This window comes from Coenobita brevimanus, chromosome 97 (genome assembly GCF_032717465.1).
Source record: "Coenobita brevimanus isolate Jiangsu-jjx chromosome 97, ASM3271746v2, whole genome shotgun sequence".
In the NCBI taxonomy this organism is placed as follows: domain Eukaryota; kingdom Metazoa; phylum Arthropoda; class Malacostraca; order Decapoda; family Coenobitidae; genus Coenobita; species Coenobita brevimanus.
The window spans coordinates 6,395,412-6,423,178 of NC_137050.1; the positions used below are offsets into that span (position 1 = coordinate 6,395,412).

General features: G+C 42.7%; 1 protein-coding gene across 1 annotated transcript in view; it reads left to right on the forward strand.

Moving 5' to 3' along the window:
- LOC145413859 (ligand of Numb protein X 2-like) overlaps positions 1 to 26,406 on the forward strand; it is a 40,454-nt gene extending 14,048 nt beyond the window's left edge. Inside the window, exons 2-6 of the mRNA XM_080283534.1 lie at positions 10,913 to 11,019; positions 11,507 to 11,756; positions 16,683 to 17,455; positions 18,280 to 18,402; positions 25,633 to 26,406. Coding sequence (XP_080139660.1) covers positions 10,913 to 11,019; positions 11,507 to 11,756; positions 16,683 to 17,455; positions 18,280 to 18,402; positions 25,633 to 26,115 — 1,736 coding nt within the window. The 3' untranslated portion in view covers positions 26,116 to 26,406. The remainder of the gene's footprint in view (positions 1 to 10,912; positions 11,020 to 11,506; positions 11,757 to 16,682; positions 17,456 to 18,279; positions 18,403 to 25,632) is intronic.
- Positions 26,407 to 27,767: the final 1,361 nt, after the last annotated feature.

A 27,767-nucleotide genomic window follows, 5' to 3' on the forward strand; every position in this document is an offset into this window, starting at 1 on the left:
TATGTGCGTGTCAGCGGTAAGCCAGCTCGAACACGCACGCACACATACACACACACGCACAGAGGACACATCCGACAAAGCAAATCATTTCTGGGAAGGTGTGTGTGTGTGTGTGTGTGTGTGTGTGTGTGTGTGTGTGTGTGTGTTCTATGTATTTATGTGATCAGTTAGTGACCAACGTACACAGTTTCAACACGTCAGATTCCGTACACACGTCTCTCACGTCTACACAAAGCATTCGTACACACGCGTTTCGATATCGTACACAAAACTGTCCCCAACAGTGGCCGTACACACACACACACACACACACACACACACACACACACACATCCATAGCTGCACACACATTAATTCAGATCACACACACACACACACACACACACACACTTTCAAAACAGGATTAAAATTTGATCTCCCAATAGGACAGACCTCAGGCGGAAAGAAAAAGGGAATATCAGTACCTATCATACTCAGCATACTCCAGCTGTGGGTATATTGGTGCCTATTATATTATTACGTGTGGGTATATTTGTGCTTATTATTAGTTGTGAGTATATCGGTGGTTGGTCATTTGTTGTGGATATATCAGTGTGCATTGTGTTAGTTGTGGATATATCAATTTCTCATAGCTGTGGCAATACATTCTTTTATATTACATGTGGGTATACTGTAGGTGGTGGTCACCATCATCCACTCACTTGACATAGTGCCACCAGCTTTTTTCCACTGCATCATTTTTTGTGTCTGCCATCTTTACTTTCTATTTCTCCCATCATTCCTGTCCCTTTGTCTTATTCTTTTTTTTTTTCCTCACTTTAGGTGGCTTTACACTGTCATGTCTAATGGTTTCCTGTAATCCAGGAAATCATTTACAACGTTGGGTGGTAACCACAAAACCAAATAACGAGGTGATGTGGAGCCCACTATGGTGTCCTTGTCAACTGGGAGAGATGTAAATGCTCAGTCAAACAGGCCAGGGCTACTCAACAACAACAACGTGTGGGTATATCAGAGGCTATTATACCCATCATATTCCAGCTGTGGGTATATCAGTCTCTTAACCACTGGGCTTCCTCTCGGATCAGGAAATTCGTCTGGCGTTTGCTTGTATATGATATCAAAGTGCATCATACACCATCAAAATCGTCTGGAGTTAGTCTACATAAAACACCAAACCGTCTGAACAAAACACCAAACCATCTGAATAAAACACCAAACCGTCTGAATAAAACACCAAACCGTCTGAACAAAACACCAAACCGTCTGAACAAAACACCAAACCGTTTCCACAGCAACACAGGGGATATCGGAGGCTTGTTTTTTCCACCCCTTCTTACCGACGTGGTGTTTTTCTCTATTCTTGCTACAGTACGATTTTTTTTATCTTAAGACGATTTTTTCACCTTAAGGAATACTGCAATGAAAGTTACTGTGCACCTAAACCCTATCCGCTTCGAAAGCCCTCTCGAACGGAATAAAGCAGTCTGGACGCAGCAATAATAATAATAATAATAATAATAATATGATAAAAACAATAAAGGGAGACTGAAACATATAACCCATCATTGCTTGCATGAGAGAGAGAGAGAGAGACAGAGACAGAGAGACAGACAGACAGACAGTCATCATAGTAACCAAGGAGATCACTCTGACCTCTATAAAAGGTGATTTACGGAGAACCACCTAAATTTAAAATAAAATGAAGCTATCAGGGTAAACCGCAAGGGTAATCGGTGGTCACTAAATCCTCCTCCTTCTCCTCCTCCTTCTTCTCCTCTTCCTCCTACTCTTCCTTCTTTCCTCTTCCTAGCATTGTACTCTTCCCACAATTCCTCCTTTCCTCTTCCTCCTACTCTCCCACCTCTTTCTCCTCCTCCTCCTCCTACCCTCCTCGCTCTACGGTTGGGTCGATATGAAAACAACCTTTATCGGGTCCTGGGATTTCCTACTTCCGCTCAATAATCCCTTTACACTTCCGGCCTTCACGATTAACCCTTTGACTCCCGCGATTCTGCCAGCTGAAGAAAATCGTCTGTCGTAGGCTGGAATTTACAACTAAACTATTCTGAACCAAGACGTTGAGATAAGTTTCATTCCTCTCTCTCTCTCTCTCTCTCTCTCTCTCTCTCTCTCTCTCTCTCTCTCTCTCTCTCTCTCTCTCTCTCTCTCTCTCTCTCTCTCTCTCTCTCTCTCTCTCTCTCTCTCTCTCTCTCTCTCTCTCTCTCTCTCACACACACACACACACTATTCATCTATCTATATATCATTTATCTATTTCCATACCTTTTTACCTATTGTATCATTTTTTTACTTATCTATCTACCTCCCTGGTCATCATAAAATCGTCATACATTAGCCATAACGTAATAATATAAAACAATAAAGGAATTTAAAAAGACCGTTAGTGATGAGTGACGCAGTTCAATAATTTTTTTTTTACACTTGTTTCAGACGATTTCATTCAGCTTCAATAAGGCGCCTCGGACTGAAGGGGTAAATGAAGCCTATATTCAATCCTTTCAGTCTGATAATTATATAGAGCTGAGTAAAATCGTCTTAGGATGCCAAATAATATAAACAAAGAAACGTAAGCGGATTAAAACCGTTAGTGGCAGAACAATTACAAATTGAAACGTTGTACTGAAGGGGTTATGAGAGAGAGAGAGAGAGAGAGAGAATGCCTAAGCTCCATGGAGAATTAGCGTTTTTGAGAATGTTATACATTTGAAGAGCGGGTATTTAAAAAAAATTCTCTCTCTCTCTCTCTCTCTCTCTCTCTCTCTCTCTCTCTCTTTACAATGAATATCTGCAGAACAAGAGTACAGGTACCGTATTTTTGTGTCTATATATATCAAAGTAAGCATATGTAAGCATCCCTGTGTGCATTTATGTATGTACTGTAAGTGTATGTATGGACCACATGTGCGTTTACCTGTGGGTCGGTCAGGATCACTTGATGGTCGTGTGTGTGTGTGTGTGTGTGTGTGTGTGTGTGTGTAGGGCGTGGTTCGGACTAACCTATTCTGGGTAGTGCTCCTCCTCCTGCCCTGTGTGCGTGTATGCGTGCAGACATGTGCGTGCGAACTGTGTATGGGAGTGTGCTTACGAAAATTGACTGTGTGTGTGTGTGTGTGTGTGTGTGTGTGTGTGTAAATTTGTTTACAATCTCATGTACGTTTGTTGCAGTGCACACATATTCCTTCCCTTAAACGCCTACAGAGCCTTGTGTACCCAGACACCATTCATGTAAGTAAACGGCCTATGTGCACCGCGTAACCTGCCGACTGTACATAGCATGTGCGTGTGCGTCATTACAGTGGTTCATGTACGCCTGGTAAACCGTACATTATAATTCACTCATGAGGCTGACTCCCTCCCTCATATACACCACCCTCCCTCATACACACCACCCTCCCTTATACACACCACCCTCATACACACCACCCTCCCTCGTACACACCACCTTCCCTCATGCACACCACGCTCCCTCACAAACACCACCCTCATACACACCACCCTCCCTCATAAACACCACCCTCATACACACCACCCTCCCTCATGCACACCACCCTCCCTCATAAATACCACCCTCATACACACCACCCTCCCTCATAAATACCACCCTCATACACACCACCCTCCCTCATGCACACCACCCTGCCTCATACACACCACCCTCCCTCATACACACCACCCTCTCTCATACAGAACCATCCTCTCCTTTCTCTTCACTTCTACCTCTCCTTTCCCCTTCATATTCCCTCTTTCATTCACCCTTCTTAGTCTACTTTTCCTTCTGCTTTCAATATACATTTTTACTTACTCCTTCTTTATATATATTCTTCATTCACTCCTTTTCTGGCCCCCTTCTCTTCCTCCCCGTAAACACTTCAACCCTCTCTCCAGTTTTAGCTCCCCTCTCCTCATTTTTTTCTTCTACCATTCCTCCTACCATCTCTCTCTCTCTCTCTCTCTCTCTCTCTCTCTCTCTCTCTCTCGGCCTTGTCAGCACTCAGGGACATCATTCGTTATCATATCCAGGGTTAGCATACCATTCTCACGCTTTATGTTCTTTCACGGAGGAGGAGGAGGAGGAGGAAGAAGAAGAAGAGGAGGAGAAGAAGAAGGAGGAGGAGACGAAGAACAGCAACGATGATAATGATGATAACTACTACGAAGAAAGACATCAGATCAAGATAACTTTAAATAAAATGAAATACAATAAAACGATCATTCCTCAACCAGAGACACTAACACAAGGGCCTCGCTGTCAGAAAAAAAAAAAAAAAAAAAAAAAAAAACGAAAAGAAGAAAAATGAATAAGTTGAAATGGTCTGTTTATTTCTCGATCTCCAGTTCTTTTCCTTCGATTTTTTTTTCTCTTACCATGTAGCTCAATGGCAGAATAAGACAAGGGCACTGTATCCCTTCCAAAGCACTTCTTCGTGACTAGCATCAGAGTGACGCGGTATTCAAGATGACGAGATGACAATTTTAGGCCAGGTTAGATTAGGAGTGATTTATATAAGAATAGATTAACACTAGAATATGGTGCCAGTCACGAAGAAATGCTATGGAAGGGATTTAGAGCCGTATTACAGTCTTATTACCAGTCACGAAGAAGTGCTATGGAAGGGATTTAGAGCAGCATTATTGTCTTATTACCAGTCACGAAGAAGTGCTATGGAATGGATTTATAGCCAGATTACTGTCTTCTTACGAGTCACGAAGAAGTGCTACGGAAAGGATTTAGAGCCGGATTACTTTCCTTGCCTATTCTCCCACTGACCTGCGAAAAATGGACTACAACTGGACGAAAATTCTCCGTCATGTCAAGGTGAACGAAATATAGCATTCCAGTGGTCATTTCCGGTCTTTTTTCGGTCCATTTAGGGTCCTGTTACGTGCATTTAGGTCCAGCTTGGTCCACCGAATTCAAGGTCGCACAGGACGCTACGCAACGCCTCTTTCTTGGCGAATTGTTTTTGCTCATTGTGCCTCAGTATTCCCTTTGATGGTTACTGATGCAAGCCACGTTGATGTTGAAAGGATATAAATTACTTGCCGGATATAAACTACTTGCCGGATATGAATAACTTGCCGGAGACATAAATAACTTCCCGGAGACATAAATAACTTGCCGGATATAAATTGCTTGCCGGATATAAATTGCTTGCCGGATATAAATTACTTGCCGGAGATATAAATAACTTGCCGGAGATACAAATTACTTGCCGGAGATATAAATTACTTGCCGGAGAATGCTAACAGGTGCTATGCAGTTGGAGGGCCGCAACCACACCTCCTCTCCCCACTCAAAAACGTCCCCAGTCAGGTCCATGCAGGCCCTCTCACGTGCATCTAAGTCCAGTCAAGTTGGCTAAGGTCCAGTTAGATTAATTCAGGGCCAGTTAGATACGTTATCCTTGCCTACTCTTTTTACGTTAACCTGGCCTACTCTTTTTACATTAACCTGGCCTAGATCTACATCCTTTGGCGGCTAATATCACGTTGCCCAATGACTAAATAAGACACTACTACGGCTCTACATCCTTTCCGTGGCACTTCCTCGTGACTAGCATCATATTCTAGTATTAATCTACTGCCACAACCCAGCGTTCAAGATGGAGGGATGTCAGTTTTTGGGCCAAGTTAGAATAAACAGGGCATAGAGGCAGCAAAAATATTCTTTACAAAACACGTCACCTTGATGCACTTTCCGTGTCTTTTTATATTTTCTTTTTATTACGTGCTAAAATTTGCGTTTCCCAGGATGATCACCCTCCCCCTATTTCTTCCTCTTTTTTTTCTTTAACCTAACTTAACCTATCCTAACCTAAACTAAACTAACAGATGAACCTAACTGGCCAAAACACTAACCAAACCTGACACTGACAAAACAAAACCCAGCCTAACCTAGACTTTCCCGGATAAGAGGAAGTGCCAAAATGAGAGAGAGAGAGAGAGAGAGAGAGAGAGAGAGAGAGAGAGAGAGAGAGAGAGAGAATATTTGTGGTTTTCAGTACAAATCAAGCTGACCTGGTTGTAATAAAAATCACTACCACAAGTCGGGTCAATTGGTACACATTAAGATCAAGCCAAGGAATTCACGTAAAAAAAAAAAAAAAAAAAAAAAAAAAAAAAAAAATCATGTCAAAATTCATGACAAAAATTCATATAAAAAAATTCTAGTAAAAAAAAAAAATCATGTCAAAAATTTGTTTAAAAAAAAACATGTTCAAAATTCGTGATACAAATTTAATGTTAAAAATTTGTTAAAAATTCATGTAAAAGTTCATGTTAAAAATTCGTGTAAAATTTTTCATGTAAAAAATATACTTAAAAAGTCAAAAAGTTTGTGTGAGAAAAAATAATGTTATTTAAAATATTCACGTAAAAAATCATGTTATGAATTCGTGTTAAAAGTTCATGTTAAAACCTCGTATTAAAAATCGTGTTAGAAGTTCATGTTAAAAAATCGTTAAAAATTTGTTAAAAAATTATGAGAAAATTTTCACGTTAAAAAGTCGTGTCATAAACTGATGTCAAAATATTCATGTTAAAAATCATGTAAACAACTTTCCGAAAGACAAATTTCAATTGTTACTTATAATTTTTTTCACTTTTCTGGGGGAAGGGGGTTAATCTACACTAAACATCTATAGGCTACTTTTGTGGTGGTGGGTGACCGGACATGACAAGAAGAGGAATGCTTGCAAAGACGGGACATTAATTTCTCAAAGATTTAGCCTTAACGCTTTTGATGTGGCAGCAAAAACAAAACACTTGAGTGTGAGGGAATGGGGGTAAAAAAAAAAAAAAAAAATGTGGGGTAGGCATATGTGGGTGAACAGGATTAGTTGAGAGAAGTGATGGATGGTTGTGTAGGGCGGGAGGAGTGGGCACTGTGGGCTGCATGCTAAAGATTTCATCTGGAGACTCAGTGCAGAAAGGGGAAGGAATAGATGAAGTGGAGAGAAAGGAGTGGGCAAGACTAAGTGGTGGACCTTGAAAGGGGGATAATGCTCTGTGAAGTTTTTAAGTCAGCTAATATGTTTCAAGTCAGAGACTTTTAACAGAAATATTGCTTGGTGTGGGGGGAAGGCGAAAAACTTTGGGGGAGGTGTGGGGTGGGTAGAATCATCCTGGGAAGAGAAGGGGAGGGGAGGGGGAGTAATATATCATGATTTGTGAAGATGAGTATTATAGGTTGGCTGATATTTACGTAGATTGGGCACAAAAATCTGAACCCTCTCCAAGACAAGCATATATGCAGAAAGCAAGCGCCAGTCTCCTTTCAAGTCTCGTCAAACGGGCTACGAAAAGACAGTTCGAGAGAAGCCCATAATAAAAACAAAAGCGATGATAACGGACAAGAGGGAAAAGACGAGCCGCCATTAAGGGTAAGAGGGTCATATGCATAAAGATGAGAGAGCCATTGCGGTGGTAGTAACTCAGCTGCCAAAATGACCCTTAGAGACGGGGGAACGTAAGGTCGACTGTCCCTCTCTCTCCCGACCGGCTATGACCTCTCCTGGCCCCGGTGCTGACCGAGGCTTGGTCTCCAAAGGCTAGTTTTAGTGCAAAATTATTGTCGACAGTGTGTGGATCCTCATCATGGGGCATGCATGGATCCTCAAGCTGCTGGCATCACTCAAGCAGTCGTGAGCAAAAGTTCGCCCACATTCCTCGGTCTGTGTTGTGTCCTGCCTTCCATATTTTTCATTCCCCTCCCGTCCCCCATGAAAGAGGGACAGTATCCTTCCTTCTTGTACTCTTGCTGTGTGCATCATCACATATTTCTCATTCTTCCCCATGAACCAGAGTATCATTCCTTCTCTTACTCTTTTATTGAGTGCTTCATAATGCTATAACACAAAAATACTTCACATAGCACCTCATCTGCTAAAACCCGAGGTGAAATATTAGCAAACTTCTATTCATGACTCTACCCCCTCGTCCACCTCCCCTCCCTCCTTCCGTGTTCCCATGGCCCTAGTCGTTTTCCTGGTCCTCCTGGTTTCGCCTGAAGGTTATTCAACACTGAACAATGAAGTCTTAACTGAGCTAACATAAGGCTTTAATGGTTCGATTTTACTTCGTTCACCTTGACAGATTTTTCGTCCCTTGGCAGCTGTCTCACGTTGCTCAGTGATAGATATACACACTACTAAGGCTCCGCATCCTTTCCTTAGTGCTTCTTCGTGACTAGCACCATACTTTACTGGTTCTTCCATCATTACAACTCAACATCCAAGATGGAGAGATAGTAATTTTAGGCCAAGTTAATGGAGTATGTCAGTGTTAAAATTAAGCGCTGTGTAAAAGTCCTAACCAATGAATAAAACCCTCAAATAATATACTTTTTTTTTTTTTTTTTTTTTTTAATAATCTGACCTTCCATATCTTGCCGAGAGACTAAATTATGAAACCCCTAAATGAACACGGGCAAAACATTTAACCTTCCAAGACAACAACGTGTTTTGAGTTTAATTCTGACCACTATCAGACGAATTTATTCGTCTGGTAGTGGTCAGACTTTGGGGGAGGCGATGGCCGAGTCAGTAGAGAGGTGGCCTGCAGTCCTAATGGACCCAGGTTCGAATCCCCGTTGGGGTAGGGAATAGTTTAAGGACCTGAATATCATTAATGCAGACTTTACTGATTTACCAGTAAAAATACCCTCGCTAATGCCAATACACCAGTCCTGTATGTGACAGCCCTAGCATGCATTCAATAGGGACGGTGGATGTTAGTGCCGAAGTGGTGACATGTGGAGGTGTGTGGACGTAGGGCCATGGTAACGAGCTATGACGAGTCGGAGTCACACACACACACACAAAAAAACTAAAACTAAAGGAGACGTCTTGAAGCTACGGTTATTAGAACACATACATTTCTAACCCTTCCAGTTCGAAAAGCCCTCCTGTGATGCATGAAATCCTCGGGAGGTAACAGAAAAAATAAAACTGCGTCGTCGCAGGGAACGGCTTGAAAGGCAAACATGGGTTAAGTGAAACTACAGAGAATAAAATAAGGCTATAGACAAGGGGGCAGGCAGACTGACAGCCAAACGTGTGTGTGTGTGTGTCTGTGTGTGTTTGTTATATAATCTGAATAATAAACCCAAGCTGTTAATGAGTATGCCTGTCTGTGTATTTTTTTTTATTTATTCATTTATTTTTTTTGTTTGTTTAACGAGAACGGTAGCAGATATCGACCTAACTCTGCATAAGGTTGGGATAAGTCCAGGGAGTGTCAGAAAAATACCAAACAAAAATTTTAGCAATCGCGCGCATCGTGACGGCGCGAAACTGCCGGAAATATGAAAATACGAAAATATGCAAAAATACTTTTCCGGTTTTCTGAACTGACCACTGTGGGCTCAATAACGGTATGAAAACAAAGGAAATGGTATCTGCAAACATTTTGTGATGGAATGGTTATTAGCTCCGCAAATTTTAGTGTGTGTGTGTGTGTACTGTATATATATATAAATACATATATATGACGTCTTTTCCACGTCATTTGTTCTACGGTCAGACGGTTCTATTCCATTTAGTGGAGGAGTCTCATGGTAATGGGGTTGAACTTAGTCACTTAAACATTCGAAATTCCGATGGACACAACGGGGGCTTTTATTTTATTTTATTTTTTTAATTTTTTGTTTCGTCTATACTTTTGTCAGTCGCAACTATTTTAATTATCTCACATGGCTTGCTAGTCGAATATTGATGTCATTCAAGTTCCCTCCCTCCCCCCCCCTCTCTCTCTATCTATCTATCTATCTACCTATCAATCTATTTATCAAAACGGTTGTTCCTTTACGTAATGATTGATATTTTGTGCCACTCCATTATCATAAAGGCACAAGTAAGCTACGTTTTATTATTTCATTATTTTTTATCATAATTTTTTTTTAGCAACTACAGCCAACTGTTTATTTAACGGGACTAACGGGAGACATTTGGTAGTGAAAAGGTTATTGATGGATGCGCATAATCCCTTCAGTTTGACATCTCCGGAAGAGATTTAAAAAAAAAAAAAAAAAAAAAAGTGACCGAGGCACTGACCTCAGAGGGCCGAAGTAATAAAGGAAATTGGACTGCCTGATCGAATTCACATCAGGCATAATAAACATGTACCTTCATAAATCAAACTCCTCCAGAACACTTAAAAAAAAAGAAAAAGGAAAAAAAAAAGCTGCAAGAGACGTGCTTCTTGGTGGTGACTGCCAATTCTTTCCTTAAAGGTTTAAAACGAAAGAAGTGACCCTGTCGGTGTCTCCTCCAGCCCGTACCCACTAAAGCACTACTCACTATCTCCTTCCCCCTTCCCTGCTCTTTTCCAAATACGGCCAGTTTACTATCTGTTAACTGAGAACCCCAACAATAATACAAAGAACTGGCTACGATAGCGAATGGGAGGTGATGAAGGACACAGGATGAAGGGCAGACCGGCAGAGAAAGTGTGCAGTGCCTCAAAACAAAGTATGACATGCATGCAGAACTTAAGGAGTGGTCATGGAGTCTGCTCGTAAGGGGCCCTGTGGAGAAAGCATACCTTCAAGTAAGGCCATGTTGGGCACATTTTATGGAGACTGGATGGTCTGGTGGTGGCGATGAACTGTATAGGGCAGGCCTATCGGTACCTCTCTCGCAGGAATTTCGAGATCGAATCTGCGTGGGAACAATAAAGACATAGATGAAAGGCTTGCGTTACTGAATCTACTGACCACAGTAAATAATAATAATAATAATAATATTAATAATAATAAAATACATTTTAAAAAGTAAAGCTTCTCCCGTGTAAAAAGAACTACCGATATTAAATTCTTGTTTATTGGCAAAGATAACAAAAAACTACAAAATACTGTATGCTTCTCTCTGACTTCTTTCTCCACACACAGGTATCACTCGACTGCCCATTCTGGAGGGGGAGATCTCCCACATAGAAATACCTCGAGGACAAGCCCCCCTCGGTATCACCATTGTGGGGGGTGCTGACACTCCTCTCGTGAGTTTGGTGTCATTGCTCTCCACCTGATTTCAGTACCAACTTATTCTTCAACCTCTTCACTGAATTATTCACATCCGCAGTAGTTGTATTGTCTGGCACTGCATTCCTTTTCTGCGCGTCACCAAAAGCAATTATGCTTTCCACTGCCGTTCTCATTCCCATCCATCAGTTTATATATATTTTTTTTTCCATCTGTTCCTTATTCATTTTCCATCTCTTAACATCATCCTGCTTTCATCTCATACATTTCTATATTTTTTCCTGCATTCACTCCAACATTGTTTAACTTTGCCATTTTCTGAGTAATTTACATTGTTTTTTCTTCGATATTCACCCCTTAGAATTTCTATAAAGTCTATGATGGACTTCAAAATATTTCTTTTGGACTTCAAAAATTCTCAAAAACCCAAGATGGACATACCATTCCCCCAAATTCACAAAAAATCAAGATGGCCTATGGCCTAAGACAGAATCTTCCTTGCAGCGGTGTGTGGTGGTTCAGGAGGTGTTTCCTGATGGGTTGGTGGCACAGGATGGACGACTCCAGGCAGGAGACCAGATCATTGAGGTGGATGGGAAAGACATGACCTCTGCCACGCATCAGCAGGTGTGCGAGGCCCTGCGACGTCACGGCCCCGTCCTCAGCCTTGGGGTCTACCGAGAGAGAATTGAGGCTTACCGCACCACCACCTCCTCCACATCCACGCCTCAACAGCACCATGATCTTCCTCAAGGTAACGTGCAGTGATGATGGCATTCATAATTTACTCACACTTCCAGGTACATGGGATGCATGGTAGCACAACTTGTAGAGACTTCAGGTCATAGCACCCTGTGGCCTAAGTGCCACAGTTCCGAGTCCAAAAAGTGGCCAGTTTTTCTATCATGTAAATGCTACCAGGGGTGTAGGTTGGTCTCCTACCCTTAAATGCTCTGGATTAACAGTAGCCTAGCTTCAGGCGCCTACACTCTGATGAGGGCAAAATGGGATTTGGCAGTTATTTTCTTTACTGTATTTATTTCATACTTGGCTATAGAGGTACTATGTACCTCTCATGCTTATGCAGTCCTTGACTGCTTTTGTTTCATGGTGAATGTGATCTGTATTTATGGTCAATGTACATTTTATAGGGATTAAAAATTTTTTGCTTCATCCTCTCTCAAGCTTCCATGTTTGTTACTAGTAACCTCTAGAAACCAAGTGATGTCCATTTTCATTTTTTCTTACATTACCAAACTCATTCAGCTTGTAAAAGGTCTCTTATACTGAAGGGGTTATTAAGTTTATAATCTAATCCCTACCTTGAAAAAATCTCGCCTCACTTTAATAAAATCATCAGGAAATAGAAAAATACCAGTACAAAGAAAAAGATGTCACTGGTCTGAATGGGTTAAAGTGTGGACCCAGCTTGGTCTCCCATAATCTATTGCTCGGACGAATAAAAGACCCATTACAACACCTTACAAATCATACAGAGCAATGCCCTATGTATCTCCACTGGCTGCACACAAACCCACTCCCACACCTCACTTACACTCAGAAACTACAGTCCTCCCTGTCAAAGACTACCTTGATATGAGGGACACATAATTCTGTTTAGCAGCCTGTGCCAATACACGGCACCCGTCATTACATGACACAACACACCGAAGCACATAACACAATCACCACATAAACAGTATCAAACCCACTACAACAATATCCCACCTTCAGACATTCCAACACTAGCAATGAAGAAATTACCTACATACAGTACTCACTTCACACACAGGGCAATATAACGTCTCAATCACAACACCATACTACAAGCCTCCCCACATGACTTCTTCCCACTGGAGATGTTGTTCGTGATGATCGAGTTCACCTAAGTAGGCTCAGAGCAGGACGTCACCCAGCCCTCCTCAGCTACCAGCTTATATTTGGGTTGGTTGAAATCACAGATGACACGTGCCCAGTTTTCTAGATTAGGCCCAAACAACAGAACTCGTAATGAAGCACTACACAGCACATGCCACACTAAGACACGGACAATCAACAGTATAGGGAGCCTATGGGACAACCCCACAGGCGAGGCTGCTTACCTGCAGTTGATGGTTCTGCTGGATCACATGAACAGGGGTTGAGGAACCAGAACAACTGTTCAGACGAATGGCTTACAAACTGTTTTCAGTGTTTCCTTCTGTTGTCCAAAAATGATGCATGTGTTTTCAACCACACTTTCAAAGGCTCTCAGCAATTCTTCAAATGCCATGCTGAACAGCAATGGACTCAATAATGAACAGTGATACAAACGGTCACTGACTGAGAATACCTTGCTTAGCCCATCATTCGTTCTCACAGATGTAGTTGCTTCTTTGTACCATTTCATCATCAACCTGATGATGCAATCAGTACATGGCTTTCTCAAGACCATTTTATTTTTGTACAACCCTCAGGACTATGTCAAATGCCTTCTCCAAATCCAGAAAAACGTAGTACAGCTTTTTCTTCTTTATGAGGTATTTCTCCAGCTACTGTCTGACAGCAAATATAGTACTCCATCAGTTGTGCCTCTTCCCACCACATAAACAGACTACATTTCACTGATACGCTCTGTTCTATCTTTCTCTCAGTGATCCTTTCATAACTTTCAATCGCTGATAGAAGAGCAGTGCTGTATTAAACTTCTGTATTGCAAGTGCCATCGTGCCATGCTCCACTGCAACATAATTACTGTTATATACATTCACATATTCTTCAGCTAATGTTAAGGTGCTGTTTCTTCCTTTACAACAACATTTAGTAAATCAGCTACAATTTTAACACCTAACTACAAGCAGCCTTCAGCACCTCAGCCACTGTTTCTGATGTACCAGTTGCTTTACCCAACTTCAGCTTCCTTACTGCACTTATAACTGCCTTTATTTTAATTTCAGGCGGTGGTTCCTCCCCTGATTCTGCAGTGATGAGATCCTCCTTGTCTGCACACAAATTCCTCATTAAGTAAATAACTAGTCTTTATGTCATGCTCAGTGAAATGTGGCTAACAACTTGTCAATAACCGCAATTATCACTCATACGCAGAAAACTCATCTGCAAGTAAAAAAAAAGAGTCCAAGCTGAGATTCTCACACAATTAGTCAAGTCATATATTTAATGTTATATTTTATATACTGTTGCTGGCAAGTGCTGGGAAGCAGTCAGCTGGCTTCGGTGCTTGGTTAAGCTTCCAGTACACAATACACCTCAGCTGCAGCATGCCCATCCCCAGTAAGGAGATTCCCTAAAGGTAGCATAGTATCATTTTAAATGCCTGCCTGTTCATCTCTTGTGAGTGAAATATCAGCCGTGGCAACTGGGGGCATCACAACACCCCCAGGAGGCGACAATGGAGAGGTATATAGGGGACGTGCAACGTCCGTGTGATGTGGGCATACGTCTCACATGGCCTCGTGCCCTTATTCCATGGAGTGCACCGGGTGCGAACATCTCAGTCCGGGTGCATTACCCTCCAGCCGAGCCCGCCCTCGCCAGGATCGGGGTGGAGCTACAAACCTAGCTCCAGGCAGCACCCCAGTGACGGCCGGTAGCCGCACAAATACAGAGATGGCCTGTAGCCGCTCAAATATCACAATGGCTTGTAGCCGTACAATCCCAACGGCCTGTAGCAGTGCAGTCGTGACGGCCAGTAGCCACACATTACAGTGACGGCCTGCAGCCGCGCAAAAAAGGAGAAGGCCTGTAGCTGCGCTAAGTGCTGCCCGCCCTCCCAGCAGAACCCGTGACGCCCGGCAGTCACACGTGGGAAGAGAGGAGTACACCCCCTCTCCTGCAGTCACCTCGAGGGGCACGACACTGGTGATGGCCGGCAGCTGCTCCTCATATACACGTTGCACCTCATATGGGACTTTGGTGATGGCCTGTAGCTGCACCCGCAGACAAGTGACGGCTGGTAGCTGGACTTCGTCTGTGGTCCTGTTGTGAAGTCGGGCTCCGGTGACGGCCAGCAGCCGCACTGACATGAAAGGAATGCCCTGTAGCTGCCCTCCTCCTGTTGCCCAAGGGACCTCGGTGATGGCCAGTAGCCGTGCCAGGGAGGGACGCCACAAAAGTCCCTCACCCCCTGTGACTTCACAACCTGAGGGCGACCTACACTCAGCCCCCCCCTTCGGTGGCGGAGTGGGTCGCGCCTCCATCCCTCCAGACCGAGGCAGCCCCCAGGAGAACCACCTACTAGAAGACTGGTGGAGAGGTCCTGTACTGTCCCCGGGGTTATACTCCATCCAACAGCACCAGAGGGAGACCAACGCCTGACGGACTCCTGGTGAAGAGAATGCCGCAGCCCTACCCTGATGGCGAAGCAGTGGGAGAGACCGCAGCCGACGGGCTCTCAACGGCGCCCCCAGTACCCCGGGGCGTGACCTCTCCATTCCCGAGAAGGGGCGACGCCCTTCCCACACCGAGCGCCTACAGAAGTTGTTCGGCCCCAGCCCTGACCCCTGTGCCCAGCCCCGCCAGTGAGGGGCCCTTCACTACTCCCGACCGCAGTCCACGACGAGAGACGACGCCCCTGCGAGTAGTCCCGTGGCCTCTGGACGAGGGGACACCTGAAGGGACTCTACCGACATCTGGCCGACACCTGTGAGTCTCCGGGCCCCCCTACCCGGCCCGCTCCCTCACCCTCGCCCACCTAACAGCGACTGTGATATAAAGTGCCCGTATAGTGAAAAGTGAGAGTTAACAGTCAGTGCCCAGGCAACAACTCTAGTGACAGTGCCTACCCCTCCCTCTCTGTAAATTGGAAATCATATTCTAACTCCACTCAATGTGAAACGGGACACGAACCTTAATACTATATAATATATACGGACCTAGACAGAAGTATGTACCATCTTTACTTAAATCAAGCACAGTGACTATCTTATACCCTCGAGGCTGCAAGTATCCTGCGTGATACACGTAACCTATCTGCCAGCCCGAGTCTTGACTTTGTGTAGAGTCCTGTGTAATGTCTGCCTGTATTGTCCTAAAGAATTTAGTAATATACGTGTAAAGTAGTTGTCCTGAGCTTTTATGCCGTGTTCCTCTTATATTGTATCCTAGGCTCCTAGCTCCGGTCTAGAAAAAGAACCCAGCTATATCTTGGGTGTTGATAGGGCGGGAAGCCGACCTAAAAACACCTAGCATAACAGTGAGCACTGACTATCATGCCTGTGAGCTTTTACTTGAATTTCTTTCCTGTGCTTTACATCGGCTGATCGTGTGCTTCTTGTCTTCCTTAGCTGCTCAGTCTGTTTCCAAAGATATCAGTCAATTTCTGCCACACGAAAAGAATGGAGGAAGATGCCTAAGTGAAGAGGGCCACTACCATCGATGTAGCCTAGATGGCGAGCACAAAGAGCCAGATCAAGGAAGGCATGGGACGGAGAGAGAGAGAGAGAGAGAGAGAGAGGGAAAAAAAATGAAAAATATGCATTTATTATCACTGATAAATACGTTTCACTCTCATCTTAAATGTCGAGACCAACTGCCTAGCCCCGGGCTCCTACGCTCCTCATGGTGCAATGTAGGATTGGATGATGGATGGATAGATGGATAAATACGCTTACATTTGCATGCATAGACAAAACCCTCAATAACATACAGTATACATACACTAAAATATTTCTTTTGCCTGCAGGGGAAGTGGTAGTGGTGACACTAGTAAAGGAGTGTAGTCGTCCACTTGGCTTGAAACTTGGGGGACGCCGCTCCAAGCCAGGAATCTTTGTTATGGAAGTGTTGGAGGGATCAGTGGCATGGCAAGATGGTCGTCTGCACCCACATGACCGTATTCTAGCCATTAATGGGGTGGATGTGCGATATGCCCGACTGCACTATGCCTCTGGTCTAATTCAACAGAGCCATGCCCACGTAACACTTGTTATCAACCGTGACCCTCCACTGCTACCTCACACAGCAGCACCCTCTCCAGAGTCACCTCGCTGTCTTGATCATCCTTGGCATGGAAGTTCCGCCAGTGAGAGTGAATTCCCCACCACTGCAGATGATCGTAGCTGCAGTGTAAACCTACAGTATGGGCGATCAGCCTCATGTGATTCTCTCAGCGATCACAGCCTTATGTCCTCCATGATGTCTTCACCAGGGGCTAGACCCCCTTCCGAAACTGGTGAAGGTGCCTCCCCCACTACACCTTCCCCAGGTTACTACACAGACGATACTGATGACACCGAGCCTCACCTTCATCAAGATAACCCATCTTATAATGCCAACAGTGGCAACCATCATGCCCCTACACCACAACCTGTGCCCCCCACCACCTGCACCTCCCTCCCAGTAACACCACGGGGTGCACGTCTACCTGAAGATTCCCACAACCTTGCGTCGGGACTAAAACAACTTCTGCAAGCAGAAAATACTAATCTGCAACAAAGGAACATCACCATCAGAAAGGTAAGGTGACATTATGTCAACCACTTTTTTTTCATTATTTCCATTTACTGTTTCACGGGCCAGTGATGAATATATGTAATGTCATCCAAACTCGAACTCCAAATCACCAATGATGAAACTTAGAGTACCTAAAATGAAATTAAGTGGCTCCATTTAAGCTTCTAAGTCCTGTAACTTTTTAAGGAAAAATAATGTACCACGGCAAAACCATTTTTTTTTTTTTTAAGGGCTACCAGAAGTTTATACCACTTGGCTAACCCTGAGTGGGTGGGCTTTCTTACTAAATGCATGAAAGTGCTCAAACACTTTTAATACTATCCATTGGTTATTCATATTTTATACTGTACTGTACTTTGCAGAGCCATTCTCTGTCTGGGAGTTCCCAGGTGAAGATGATGATGATGATGATGACTGAAGATAATGGATAACAACTGATGACTGATTGACAATAATGATGATGATGATGGATGATGGATTGGTGATGGATGATAATGCCTGATTGATTGACTGATGATTATGATGATATGATTGGTGATGGTGATGGATGATGATGACTAATTGGTGATGGATGATGATGATTTGTTGGTGATAGTGATGATGATGGTGATGCTTGATGATGATGATTATGATAATGATGACGACATTGATTATTATTACTATTATTATTATTATTATTTGCTCAAGTGATAACCTCTAAAAATTAAATTATGTACTGAAGTTAATTAATAGCAAAATAAGGCAGTACTGTATAACAGTAAAATAGGTTATCAACCTATCTATGATATGAAGCTCCATAATTATTTTGTACTGTAATGCATTGGCAGAGTATGAAGGAGAGCTTGGGAATGAGAATAGGAGGAGGTGTGAGCAGCAATGAAGGTGACACACCGATCTATATTGCCAACATCAATCCTCAAGGACCTGTTGGCAGGTGTCGAAACATCAAGGTAGGATATTGCTTTATATGCCCTTAAACTCCTGAGTGAAATATGTACCATCCAATATATATATATATATATATATATATATATATATATATATATATATACACAATATATAATTCATCATCATCATCATCCGGACCTCCTTTCCCATCTGAGGGTAGGGCAAGGAGTAGCAACGTCCAGACAGCCCAAAATTTGCCCAGTCCAATGGGCCATGCTTCCATTCACTCACCATTCAAGACCCCGGAATCCTGGCTCTATCTGATACCCCCAAAACATTCACCATGTCCTGTAGCTTCACATAAACATATCCGATAGTCAGTCTGCACGCTGTCACATTAAAATGGGGTACCAAATCCCTGATCATGCACTTCTCACAGTATTCATCCAGCCAGCTTGATCTCTGGTCAGTCCTCTAGCCTCACCGAATTCCAAACCTCTCTTCCTCACACTCATCCACCATATCCCTTCACCTTCCCTTTGGCCTACCTCGCCTCCTCCCTCCTTCAAATTTGCTCATATATACCTTTTTTGCCACTCTATTGTTATCCATTCTCTCCACAAGACCATACCATCTCAGTACACTCATCAATTTCAGTGTCCACAGACTTCCTCATTCCCCATCTTTCATGAATCACATTATTTCGTATCCTACCCACTGTCTGTCTCCACATACATTCCTCAGCAGTCCCATCTCCACTGCTCTCACTCTTGGCTTTTCATTTTCATGCCACAGCATAGTTTCACATCCATATGTTAAAGATGGCACTAACACTCCATCATGTAAGCCTCATGCGGCTGCAACACTCATGCCTCTGTTTCTTATCAAGGTCTTCATTGCACCAGGTACTTTCCTTCCTTGTATCACTCTACTTTCCACTTCATTTGCACATTTTCCTCTCTTTCCTATCACTGTACCCAGGTATTTGAACACTACACAATACAGGTACTGTCCTGTATTTCATAACACAAAGTTATCAGAAATATCAACTCTGTATGTTTCTATTACATACTTCTCTTTGTGCAAGAGATACTGTCTCTTACAAATATAAGTGCAGCAATACTCCAGAGTAATTATGGTAAACAATACAACAGATGCTACCTTGACAGACTCCTGCCACACACTATTACATCAAAAACTGCCAACATATGCTAAGTAAACTGCAAATGAAGCAAATTTTGAATTAAATTTTACATTTTGCATTCCATTGTACTGTATCATATTGTATCATTTATAAAGGATCTCAGCATGACTGCATGCCTCAGCCTTGGTCACCTAATGGCAGCTCTCCATGCTGCTTGATCTCTGGCAGCTTCCCTATTCAGTCCCTTATCCACGACATGAAGTCACTCTCTATGACTTCGTCCTGGGTCTTTTTTTATCTGCCTCTCGTAGCCCTACAAGACATTTCTCACCCCTAAACCATCTCAATCTACCTCTCCTCATCACAGCACCAGCACATTCTACTCCCATCCTTCCTCTCAACTCTTCAAACACTGTTCTTGCTTCCCACCCCTCCCTCTGGCTTATACTCATTTTTTTTTTTTTTTTTTTAAAGGTGAAAATGCATTTGACTGGTTGATGATGATTGGCTGAAAGCAATACCTGTATGTCCAAATAACATTGTTGTATTCGAGATAGTAAGTTTCGATTTGCATTACCGGTAATTATTTGAAATACAACAAACATGTTGCATTCAGCCAATCATCACCAACCTGTCAGGTGCATCTATGCCTCGATAAAAAAAAATGAGTATAGTATTCAGGGAAGCACTACACATCCATTTAATTATTGTCATTTCTATATGTTTGTCCCTAAGAATATACTCTTCCTTACTGCCCAGGTCTCACTACAAAACATCAAAACACTTTTAACAAATGTCGCATACAAAGATCCCTTAGCACAGTGGGAAAGCCCTCTCAATGTTACGAAAGGCATCTCAACAACATTCACTTTTCCCTCACCATACCTTCTATGACTCTCTCCAGTACATTCATTATCTGGTCCAAAAGTTTTATGCCTTTATAATTTCCTCATTCCAGGACATCACCCTCCCCCTTGTACACATTTACAATCACACTCTTCAGCCAGTCTCCTTGGGCAACATATTCATCATATTTATCACATAAGTAACTAAAGTCTCTCCTCTATCTCCTGAGGCCTTCAACATTTCAGCAGTCAACCCAGACACTCCTGCTGCCTTCCCAGCTGCATCCTGCCTACTGCCCATTTCACAGTAGTAGCGACATCAAAGGCCAAAGCCAAACACTGGATCCACTGAATTCAATCCCTCAGTGTTCCAACAACAGGTTATAATGCTCTCTCCATGCCCCTTTAATATCCTCATTGTCCACCACTAGCTCTTCATTCTTCATACATTGCTCACTTCTGATATCCCTGTATTCCCACTTCATCTGATTTGCTTTAAGTGCTATATTTTTCCTTTCAGTGCTATTTACGTTCCAGTAAAAGTCTCCGAGACTTAGATTTTGCCCTGTGTACCTCCATTCTAAGCCTGTGCTTGGCGGCCTAGTATTCCTTTTTGTTACCACCCTCTTTCCATTCCCAGAAGTCTTCATTTTGCCTTAACTCCGGCTTCTACATCCTCATCCCACCACCATGTTACCTTATCTTGGAGGACCCCTCGTCCATCCACACACTGAATACGTAATTCTCAGGAGATAGTGTTTGAGTGCTCCATACTATTCATTAACATTTCTGTTCAGGCACAACTCTATTAATCTCACTAAAGAGGGCATTCCTTACTGGTTGGTTTTTCAACATCCATATTTTCTCCTAGGTGCATAGGTCCTCTTCTTCACCACCTGCTCCTTAAGCACCATGTTATGTATCAGTAGTCTGTGTTGTTGCACACACTCCTCACTCCCTATATTATCTGTACTTTAGACGTATCAACCCTCCTGACCAGGAAACAGCCAATCTTTCTGCTATTTCTCCCAAGACCCATGTAAACCAAATCTCTCTTCTCCTAAAATGTGTTGCACACAATCGTGTTCACTGCTTCCCCAGATTCAAGCATCCTTTCCCTTTCCACATTCCTCGTATATAGGCACATCCCCCAAGTACCCCTTCATATTGTTGAGCTGCGTCACTCACATAGCCATTTAAGTCCTCTCCCAAAATTACTATCTCATCATCCACCATACCCACAACTACATGTATCAAGTCATCCCAGAATCTATCTTTTCTACATCATCCATGCCAGCCTGTGAAGCATATGCAGATATAAATGGGATCATGTTTTTACCATACAATATTTTCATTGTTATAATTCTTTCATTCACTCTCTTTACATTCATGACACATTCCATTCATTTCTTCTCAACCAGCACACCCACAGTACCATAACTATCTACATTTCCCTGCCAAAATAGCTTATACCTACAGCCCCTCCTGACAATCATTTTACCTGTTTACAGAAGTGTTAACAGTACAGAGCTCTCAAGAACAATCTCCTGAGAGTTACTGGTTCATTGTGTGGATGGACAAGGGGCCCACCAAGACATATAAGGTACCATGATGGTGGCATGAGGGTGCTGAAGCTGCTGTTAAGGAGAAAAAAAGTCTTTTCTGGGAATGAAGAAGGGGTGGTAATGGAGAGAAATACTTGGCTACCAAATGTAGGGCTAGAAAGGAGGTATACAGGGCAAACTCTGAGTCTCAGAGACTTTTACTGGATTACATAAATAGTGTTGAAAAGAAGAATATGGTATTTATGGTGGCAAATCAGATAATGAGGGAAAACAGTGATACTAAAGGTGAGTGGTATGTAAAAAATGATGAAGGAGAGATAATGGTAGACAGTTAGGATATTAAAGACGTCTGGAGACAGCATTAAAACCGGTTGCTGAAAGAGGAGCTTGACTGAAAACAGTGAAGGTTTAGTGTCAGCGGATCCAGTCTTTGGCCCTTGGCCTTTGCTTGATGCTGCTACCCTGTGCAAGGCAATAGGCAGGATGCAGTTCAGGAAGGCAGCACGTGAGTCTGGGTTGACTGCTGAAATGCTGAGGGACTCATGAGATATATGAGTAGGATTAATTACTGATTTGCTAAATACGATTATATATAAGTTTGCTGTCCCAGAAGACTGGATGAAGGGTGTGATTGTAAATGTGTACAAGGGTAGGAGTGATGCCCTGGAAAGAGGAAATTATAGAGATTTAAATCTTATGAACCAGGTAATGGAAAGAGTCCTAGAAGGTATGATTAGGGAAAGAAAGAATACTGATAAGATGCAGTGATGCAGTTTGAGTTTATGCTTGGCAAGGTGACCAATGATGCCATATTTACTATCCAATAGCTTCAGGAAATAAAACAGAGGAAAGAAAAGGAAGTTGTACTTTGTTTTATTGATCTGGAGAAGGCCCTTGACAGAGTCCTGAAGGTGGTGGTGAAGCGGGCAATGAGAAAGCCTGGGACTGAGGAGTGGCTGGTTAGAGTGGTTATGATTATGTATGTGGGTGCTCACACCCAGGTGAGAGTGAATGGAGATTTGAGTGATGAGTCTTTCGTGAATTTTGGCGTGCATCAGGGGTCAGTCTTGATCCCCTTATTGTCTGTCATGGTGCCTGAAACTTTCTCACATGACTTCAGAATGGACTCCCATGGGAGATGTTGTATACTAATGACTTAGTACTGATTGCAGAGAATGTATGGGAGGTTGAGGAAGGATCTAGGAAGTGGAGAGACAGAATGGGACACAAGGGTTTGAGAGTAATTTCAGATAAAACAAAGTGCTGATGTCTAAGGCTGTAAGTGGTACTACTGAAGCAGAGGAAAGTGGCCATGTGTGGTCTGCCACAAGGGTGTGGCAAGTAACTCCATCTTGTGCTGTCTTTGTGAAAAGTGGGTGCATGAGAGGTGTCATGGAATTAGAGGTGGACTATGAGATAATGCTGATTTTATGTGTGCAGTGTGTCAGAGACAGCATGTAGAGATTGTTAGGGAAGAACAAATTGATCTTCCTGGTGTCTTTCTTGAGTGTGGAAGAGTTTTGTTATTTGGGAGACATGTCATGTGCTGGAGGTAGGTAAGGAGTGGTTGGAGGAAGTTCAGGGAGCTGTTCCCTCTCCTGACATTGACAGGGCTATCCCTCCGTCCTAAGGGATCTCTGTATACGACGTGTTACGAGTGTAACACTGTACGGTAGTGAGACCTCAGCAGCAAAGGAAGAGGATATTCATAGGCTCAAACGTACAGAAACGAAAATGAATAGATAGATGTGTGTTCCTGAATGTGAGGCATATGGAGGCTAGGTTTACGATTGAAGAGTTGAGAGGAAGGATGGGACTCACGTGTATTGGTGTTCTGATGAATGGGGATAGACTGAGATAGTTTGGGCATGTGGAGAGGATGGAGGATGACAACTGGGGGCAGAAAATGAAATGCGTGAACAATGAACAATGGGGGTATGGTTGCGAGAGGTTGAAAGAAAAAGACCTGGGATGAGGTCATTATGTGATCTCAGGGATAAGGGACCAGATAGGGACGCTGCCAGAGATTGTGTAGCATAGAGAGCCACCACTGGGTGACCAAGGCTGATGCATGCAAGCATGTTGGAGTCTTTATGAATGATAAGATAATTGGGCAAAATAAAAGAGGAGACAGACCACAGGCTCTGCCCACCTCCACAGCACCAAGCTAAGGCAAGGGAGTTGAGACCCATAGCCCACCAACCATGGCCACTGGCTGTGGCAGTGGCTTTGGGGCACCCTGCCAGGACAGCTACAGGGATACACTCCAAGTGCGCCTTGGTACTATAACTGCCGTGCTATTATACATCCACTGATAAGGCAGCCTCCTGTGGTGCTACTAGGTATGGGCCACCTTCTACTGGGATGAAGTGGCAGCCTGGGAGCTGCAATGCCCTGTGCCCTTTGGCAGAGAATCTAGCCCCATCCCATCTGAGTCCCCAAATTTATGCTAATGAAGCCCATGCCACACTTCCATTCAGGTCCACCACTAGGCAGCGGGGCCAAAGTTTTCTGGCCGCATGCCCATGCTGGCATCAACCCCAGTGATGTAGTGGAGTGTGTTGTGTGGTATGTAGAGTGCATATATAGTAATGCATAAGACAGAGAAAAGTGTTTGAGAGAGTATGCTGACCAACCTTCCATGTTAGTTTTACACTGAAAATGTTTAGCGAGGGGAGAAGGACAGAATATCCTGATGGCCAGTGAAAAAGGAGCTCCAGCTCTCCTTATCAACAGCAATCCCATCCTCCTGAAGAGTACCACCCTGGTCAGTTGGTGCTGCAGCGTACCCCCAATATAAATACATATGTAGTGTATATATATAAACAATGTAATTACTAACAAATCCACTAAGGAAGTTCTTAAACTTTATAGATCTGTACAATACGCAACACAAAACAAAACTGTCTGATCTAAGTCTACAATTAAAATTTTTGCTCACGTAACAGTTTACACAAACTTCACCATCCTACCCACCAAATTAGCCACCTTCTTCCCCTCCCCCTAAAAAATACCACCCAACGACTTTGAATTCTGAATATTTACAACATTCATGAAAGTTGCTGGAACTACTGTATAAAGTAACTATTCATGCTGATTTTTATCATTCATTCATTCATTCATTGCCAGACGCCATGTATCCCAAACGGGGTGGCCAAGGGCTTAGAGTTAATTGTTTTACAGGGAGGGGCACTAATCCTCCACCAACCCCACTTGACACGTAGGGAGAACGAGCCAACAGCATCTGGTGTTCCCAGGCGGTCACCCATCCAAGTACTAACCAGACCCAACGTTACTTCCTAAAAATACCAAACCAATCTTCGACTGTATATACGATGAAGTTGTACAATGATACATTATGTCAGATGAAATTGGGTGAAAGGAACATCCAATACAAATTTCAAAAATCTGAAAGAACTCCCAATCAGGGTCTTGAGAATACAGTACACTGTACTAGTAATTAACCTGTGGAACACTGATTTTGAATATAGGCAATGTTTGTCCTCATAACAGATACAATTTTTCAACAATATATGACTAACAGCATTCAGCCACTGTTAAAACTTGTCAGTAATCTAGAGGATGTAGATGTGCCATTTTGACATTTTAATAATTTCCATTCAAAGAATGAGAACATTAACCCTCATCACCCCAGCACAATGTTATAAGTTTGTCCTTCTACAATACTGTATATGTAATACTAATTATGGCATAACTGATTTTATTTTACATCAACAGAAAGGTGATGTAGTGCTGTCAGTCAACGGCCAGTCACTGCTAGGGCTGACCCATGGCCAGGCGGTGGCGCTGCTGAAGGCCACAGCTGAGCTGGGAAGTGTGACCCTATCGCTACTGGAAGGACCGGAAAGTGGTAGTGGAGCTGGCAATTTTGTGCCGTCATGGCTGTACTGGCAGCGGCTACCTCGCTGCCTTCATTTGGCTAAGAGTGTCGTGCTACATCGGGCAGAAGGGGCTTCACTCGGTTTCAGTATTGTTGGTGGTGCTGACCCCCAGCGAGGCCCAGAGCCCATCCATGTGCTATTCGTGGTGCAGTCATCTCCTGCCGCACTGGATGGCAAGCTGCGCTGTGGTGATCGCCTGCTGGCTGTTGATGGACGATCTCTGGAGCTGGTGCGTCATGCAGCTGCTGTAGCACTCCTGAAACAGGCTGGCCAACGGGTTCATCTTCAGGTGGTGTCCTGGCTTGGCACAGAGCTGTGACCTGTTGCTAAAATGTGTACCAAAAGCCTACTGGAAGAGTACAGGAATGAAAAACATCTGCTTTTTCTAAATTCATGGTCTTTCCATTGACACAGACCAACATATACAATAGTCTTATACCTTTATACTTACACTCATATTTCTGTTCAACATATGGCATTTAAAGTATATGGTGAAGGACAGTAGCAGCAAACTGAATTTTCAGATTTTGTCAAAAAACACAAAGTGTCTGATACAGACACGATATACTGGTGTGAGGGGATTATTCTAATTAGTCCTGCATTGAGTACTAAACTGGTCTTGTGCAGAGTACATGTGCAGTATCAAAGTACCTTATTTTAACTAGTTTCATGATTGAAAAAACGAAAAAATTAAATAAAAAAAATTAATCAAAACCACTTTTCATTAAAAAAACAAGAAAAAATATTATGCCTCTGCACTACATTATAAAATGATACAACAGTTATTAAAAAAACGTTAAGCTAATTGCAGTAATAAACAGAGTATAGCATGATAATCTGAGAAAATGCAAGCATGTAACTGTACAACAATAATGGCCAACTGACAGTGTGATCTTAATTACATAACAAATTCCTGAGATAAAACCAGAATTATACTAACAGTACATACAGTACCAGTACAGTTACATAAGATATGTGGTTGTTCTGTGGGTATCATACTGCAAGAAGTTAAGTTACACTCAGGTTATCATTTGTAGCCAAAAAGAAATTTACAGTGCTACCACAATTAACTGAGCCACAAAAATTACAATTAGCCATACATTAACACATGACACTTTTACCAGCAATGTTCCAATCAACATCAATTATATTTGTAATTCAGCTGACTTCAACTATTTAGCATTGCCTTACAGCATATATCTAAGGAAGTAATGCTTCCTTTTATCCTAACCTCCACTCAAAAACTCGGAATCACAAATCATTAGTTGATTCTCAACAACCTGCCACCTTCTTGGAGGCAAACTGCACAAATCTTAAAAGCCCAGTTTCCTTGTGGTTCTCTTGCAATCATGCCTAAATATATGTTACAACAGGATGAATATGAGCAAATACACAGTACTTAGTGACTGAAATCTAGTAACTGTATTCACAAAAGCAACATGGCACTCATTGAAACCCCATACTCATCTGTCTCTTGATTTACCAAGTTCCTCTAAATAATGATGAGACAGTCGACAAAACAGTATGTCCTCATTGTAAGTTATATTTCTTTGTCATTAACTACACTACATACAATGCTGATTTGCCACATTCCTCCAATTTACAGTACCAGCTTTAATGGAATATATTCCAGTACTGTATTTTGGAACACATCTCTGACTTGCAATAAGAACAGCCTGTATTTTTTAAAACCCTCTGAATGCCATGATTTCTCATAAGAATTAAGTAATCTGCTATTAGTCTAAAAATTACTCTCCTGTGCACCAGTAACAGCAATATAAAAAAATTGTTTTTAAGTTTCTGACAACTAGGATTTCTCCCAACTGACAAAAGTCATCTTACGTACTGTACTCATAAAGGTGAACAAAATATCCATGTGAAGAAACTAGTGAATGAGTTAATAACAAATCTAATACACACAAATTTCCAGAAGTGTCCATGCAAATGCTTATGCAAAAAGATCAATTTTTT